The 6,000-nt window shown below is 34.3% G+C and overlaps 1 protein-coding gene across 1 annotated transcript in view; it reads left to right on the forward strand.

Moving 5' to 3' along the window:
• Positions 1–5,672, forward strand: part of adgb (androglobin) — a 42,900-nt gene extending 37,228 nt beyond the window's left edge. Inside the window, exons 30-34 of the mRNA XM_038304191.1 lie at positions 1,934–2,091; positions 2,704–2,859; positions 3,001–3,058; positions 3,157–3,259; positions 5,243–5,672. Coding sequence (XP_038160119.1) covers positions 1,934–2,091; positions 2,704–2,859; positions 3,001–3,058; positions 3,157–3,259; positions 5,243–5,483 — 716 coding nt within the window. The 3' untranslated portion in view covers positions 5,484–5,672. The remainder of the gene's footprint in view (positions 1–1,933; positions 2,092–2,703; positions 2,860–3,000; positions 3,059–3,156; positions 3,260–5,242) is intronic.
• Positions 5,673–6,000: the final 328 nt, after the last annotated feature.

Raw genomic sequence — 6,000 nt, forward strand, 5'->3', positions numbered from 1 at the left:
CACATATGGTTTATCTTATATATTCCCAATGTACATGAATGCAGTATTTTTCTGTGGATATATATATCCAACTGAAATAGTCATCCTAGTGTATTTCAAATTCAACTTTAACATTTTTATATAACATACAAGCTTTGTACTTCGTGGCATTTTTTCCCCCCTTTACATTGATTTTATCTTAATACTGTTAGTAGTTCTGAAATTTTATACTTCTACTTGAGTAAAAAGCTTGAGCTAATACCTGAATTTCTTCAAGTCTTTTTTAATCGTGGTATTTTTACTTCTACTTGAATATTGATGGTGACACCTCTGGCCATTTTCAATTGCTCCCAGGATTGTCAAAAACAAAAGTATCTCTCAAGTAAATCCTAATTTACGAACCCAGATCTTATAATGTATCTTGTATAACTCATAGATCCCTCATACTTTGTGCCTTTTTGGTTGTTTTTTTTTTACATTAAAACATTGCCAACATTCAAGCCACAGGTTAATAATGTATGCAGTGTTTTTTTCTTTTGTGTTTTTCCTTTACCTTTGCTCATGCACATCTTATTCTTTGTTTTCTTTGAGCTGTGATTCATATTTAGGAAGAAATGTTTGTACCTAAGCAGTTTTAGGTCTATTCTCCGACTTCTGTTGGTAAGAATCCTGTTATGATCGAATGCAAAGCAGATGAATATGTCTGCTTTACATTTCTAAAAAAAAAACAAAGTGTTAGAATATAACATATGGTAATATAATCATAGAACATATATCTCATGTCATATAATATCATACAATAAATATAGGTTTTAAAAATTATTTTAAATTATTTTCCTTGCAGAAATCAGGGACTGTCATCACTCTCTCCCTAAAATATGTGCTGTTCCAGCACCATTTCTTTGTTCTTTTATTAAAATTGTGTTATATTATAATCCATCCTATTGGAAAATGTTTTTGATTTTTTTCACCGGGTTCTTTCATCAGTGTATGAAGGGGTCAGGCTACAAAAACCCATGTTCTTTAGATAATTTTGTAAAAATGGGTCAATGGGATGTCAGATGAAGTTGGCTCTTGCCCCCTGGTGCCCAGGGAAATATCCAAGCAGAAGACTGGATTAATTTCACCCAGTTTAACTCTGTCTCAGTGGTGGGACTGTGCCCTTGATCATGATCCCTTCATGCTACACAGATACACATGCATTGCATGCCATGCAAAGCTTTTAAGCTTATTTTACAAGTTAAGTATACTATGATGCAATAAAATTACTGCACTTCAAGTGTTTTGCACACAAACAACATTGAATGTCTACTATATATCCTTTAATGAGCCATAGCAACATTTAACCACCAACAGTAGGGGTTTGTGCAGTTATGTTCTGTGGAACCTGACACTTCAACAAGCAAAACACTATTTCAAATATTTTTTATACAATATTTATTTTGTGCCTTGGCAAAATAATGTTTTGATCCACTTCTTTTCATGAAAGAAGCATCTATGAAAGTGTTTCAAAGATAATGTCAGAAAGTGAGTTAAATGCAAAATTATCATTGCTAGGCAGAAAAACAGTAAGATCCACTTAATCCAAGCTTGGAAGTGTCTTGGTTTTGGCTTTAAAGTGCAACAGTGCCATCTAGCATTCATGTGAGTGTACTACAAATACACAGATTTTTTTTTTTTTTTATGCAGATCACTTTCTACTATATAAAGTAAAGAAACTTTATTTGTTTAAAGTAGAATTGAAAAAAATATTCAGAGATAGAAATGAATATTAAAACAGAAATAGGTGTGTGTATAAATATAACATTTAAACTGGGTTAAGTAAAAAATATAAGATAAAATAATGTTGTTTTTTTATGTTTGAAAAATCTACATTATCTGAAACCCATAAGGCTTTTTTAGAATGTTTATTCCTTTCCCAATTTGTTCTAATAATTTCCGTCTTTTTTTTTTGTGTTCACACGTGAAGATTTTAAGTCTCCATCTACAACCAGTACATCAAGCAACGATGGAAATAAGTCTAAAAAACACAAAACTACCCGAAAAAGTGAAGGTGACAAGCAGAAAAAGAAGACAGCTGCTTCTCCTAAATCTGGGCGCCAGCAGGAAAGGGTAATGTAATGCAAACAAATGCTGTTGCAAAAAAAAAAAAAAAAAAAAAAAACGGCAAACCACAAAAACTAGGACAAAATAGGGCCGCCTATTCTAAAAGATTTCTAATCTATAATGTATAAGACTGATGTTTGGCAGGTGAATATATAGAAATTTTTATGAGCAGTAAATGTGCTTCTATGTGCTGTTGTTTGTTTTTTTTATCACAAATGCTGTTATACGTGTACTGAGATTTCTTCTGAGTTGTTTGTAATATTTAAAGTTTGTTTTAAAAGGCTGTTTTTGCATTTACAGTTCTTAACTGCCTGGCTTTTGCTAAAAAATCATTTAAGGCTTATCAATGAAAATGTAAAACAATCAATTTTATAAAATTTACTCAGTTTTACATGAAGGCAAAGGAAAAATATAAAAAGTAAATTACCTGAATTTATCACATTTTACTACATTAAGTTAGAACAGATGACAAGCAATCTTAAAAACTGGATAGCTAGGCCCTTTTGTGGACTGAATTTATCCATTTTAAAGCATTGCAAAAAGCTTTACAATAATCTTCAGCTAGTTTTTTAGGGTAACATGACCTTTATTGTATTGTTCATGTGTGTAAATTTGCAGAGTCTCGACCTGACTAAGCCAAACTGGACACTTCGTGTCGTCACTGACGAAGCCAAATCAGAGTGCATTGAAGTGAAAAGAGATACGGAGAGAGATGACCAGATAAGATCCATTAAAAAAGTCTGGCAAATGGCTGAGCCAGAACACTCTGAAAAGGTAGCCCAGATAACCTAGAGATATATATTTTTTAGATCTATTGAAAGATTTAAGCCCTATCGTGAATGAAAAATAAGTTTTACACATAATGTGCTGTAACATTCTGAACACTACTGAGATATTGTGGTTCTGTTGTTTTAGGCTGCTCAATCCCGCCTCCTCTTTCTTAATGCGGTTCAAGAAAAAAGCAGAGCCATAGGTATTATTTTTCACTTAAATGAAGGATGATCCAAGACTTAAATCCATGTGTTTATTATATGTTTGCTTTTTTAAATTAAATTTTTGCTTCTTTTGCAGATCCACCTAGCTTTGATTCTGATATCCATGTCAGTCCATCCAACGATAAAATGAATGCCCCCCCTCGGCCTTCTCTTCACTTCGACTACAGTCATTTGATCAGGTCTGCCATCGCTCTTTTTGTATCTAGATTAGTACTTGTATAGTTGCTTCATTTGGAAATAACAGCTACAGACATATCAAGGCCTAATTTCACTAAGGAATATTGCATGTTTGCACATTTGTGCATGCCTTTGAGGTTTTAGGCTATGAAATGCAAAATAGGTTCAAGTGACTGCATTATTTCAGTAGCAACAGCGTGGATTAAACCACTTCTGCAAGACTTTTAAGGTAAATTTCCCTTATGACCTTAGCTTTTATTAGAGTGGTGAAGACTTTTCCCCAGCTTGAAAGGGCAGCACAACTGGTCCAGAGGGCTCCCATCTTTTTGAACTTTTGAATTGTTGTTTATGCATCAACTAAAGAATGGAGATAGGTGTTTGCACTGCTTTTTGTTAACATTCCTCTCTTTGTATATTTCGAAATGTCGTTTTGCCTCAACCTTAACTTACAATATCTTAAGCTTGACATATGTTAACATTAGAATTTTTTCAGTAATTTCACGTGTGATCCCACTGAATCCTCCATATGCCATTCTTCATTCCCTCTCTCCACCTCTCTTGTTGTCCATCCCTCTCCAGGACACATGAGAGAATATTTGGGTCTGTTAATTAGAGAGCTATTTCTGAGCCCCAATGAGCTCGTTGTTCCAAAGAGATGTGCCCCCTCTCCTTCACCTTTTATAATGCTTTACGGTGTGTGACCACGTGTGTTACTATGTGTAGGCATATATGTTTCTTGTCAGGTGGGATGGCTGACACCAGGAGCTGCTCATAAATTTACGTTTTTTTATTTTTCACTTGCAGCTTTATTACACAATATTTCATGGAGCAACAAAGATAAAAGAGAGACATTGTTCATTAACCTTTGCTGGCTTTGTCTTTGTTGTGTTTAAGTGTTCTAGACCAAAGTGCTGACATTCATTTGGAAGTCATACTGTTTTTGAAAATCTGATGAAATCGAAAGGCAAACAAAGAAGGCAAAACTGAGGACTAACTTAAGGCTAAATATGTACAAAAAATAGGCAAAATTAAAAAAAAATAGCCGATGAAGATTCTCCATCATCCAGGTCATTGTCATTCCGTAAAAGTTTAAAAAACAATCCACTGGATTTGGTTTCCAAGGTTTGAAGACTTTTCGCTTCCCGTCCAGGAATCTTTCTCAATTCAAATGTCTGGATTGGCAGTGAGTTTGGGGCTTTATATAGACAAGGCCTTGTATTGTTTGGAAACGTGCAAATTGAAACTGACTAGCGGGTCGTTTGGTTCTTTGGTCTTTGCTTCTTTTTGACTCGTCAACCACAGCTTTCTTTGTGATTAGCAAAAGCTTACTTTTTATTTTGGTTTTAGATCTCCAGTGTATTCTTTTACCTGTTCCTCTTCACTATTTTTTACTGATTATCTACATTATTTCCACATTGAATAAGTGTCTATCTGTCTTGTTTTTCATCTGCATTCAAAGGAATATAGCTTTACTTTAAGGACCCTCCAGCATCTATCAATGTTAAATTGCATTTAATAAATAGTTATTCTGGGCTGCAATTTATGTTACTATATGTGTAATAAAAATATTACATTTTTCCTTTTTTAAAATTTGGTTTGAAGATCTATAAAATTTCTGCATCTTCAAGTAACAGTTTCAGCCATAATTATCCATTGTCCTGGTTGTTTTAGACCTGCATCCTCTTCATTTATAGAATACCATATTTCTTGCTTTCTTATGGCTTTCTTATTCCATATTTTTTTTTACTTTAAATGAAGGACAACATCCCTTTTAAGTATGTGGAATTGGACAATGCTGTATAGGAACATGTTTTGGTATGCACTGCTAATGAATACATTGATTAAAACTATACTACTTGCACATTAATGTCCATTTTGGAGGGAGACATCTCTGAAAGATCAATGCATACAATATGTGGCTGTAAATTGTGATTATTAAATGCATAACAGCAATTCATATATTAAGGCCTTGTGCTTTGATGCAGATGCCAGAAGGATTTATCAGAGCTAGAGGAATCGGAACGAGAGGAGGCCAGCCTGAAGGAAAGCTCTGATAAGATCCAGAACTACAGGTTGGCCCGTGAAACAGAGATGGAGGGCTTCGAACAGCAGATGGAGGAACAATATAAGTTAATGGGGCATTACCATGAGGTGGATGGCATGCTGTTTAGTGAAATAGATACAAATGATGTCTGTTATCAAGAAGACCACAGTGAACTAAGTTAGCTGCATTTTTGTACTGGTTAAACATCTCACTGTTCTTACTGTCTGCTCCTGTGTTCTCAGTAGAAGGCCAGTGAGGAATCGTCCATTGATTGTAAAAAATTTTGCAGCCAATATTAGCCTCAATAAGTATAAACAAGAAGAGGAACCAGCAGAAAGGGGCAGAGCTATCATCTCCAGAGGAAAAAAAAATAACATTCCTGCTGCTGTTACCTAGAAAATGAACATGCGGAGAGAGGGGAAAAGACCCAACAACATTTTTGATATTCAGTCACGGTACACATTAACAATTCTGCTTTAACTCTGAAGAGTCATCATTTCATTTGTTTCTTATTCTTTATGGCACAATGTTAAACCAAATGTTTTTTCACAGTTAAAAGCTGCCTGTGCTGCAGTCTCCTTTTATTTTTTATTTATTCTGTTAATGACCTTAAACTGCAATACAAAAATATTGCATGCTGCAGATGTATATTATTGTTTGCAGTCATCCAGCTCAATAAATAAGACTACCTTTAAAGTT

Source organism: Cyprinodon tularosa, unplaced genomic scaffold, assembly GCF_016077235.1.
Source record: "Cyprinodon tularosa strain WSP-4 unplaced genomic scaffold, ASM1607723v1 ctg528, whole genome shotgun sequence".
In the NCBI taxonomy this organism is placed as follows: domain Eukaryota; kingdom Metazoa; phylum Chordata; class Actinopteri; order Cyprinodontiformes; family Cyprinodontidae; genus Cyprinodon; species Cyprinodon tularosa.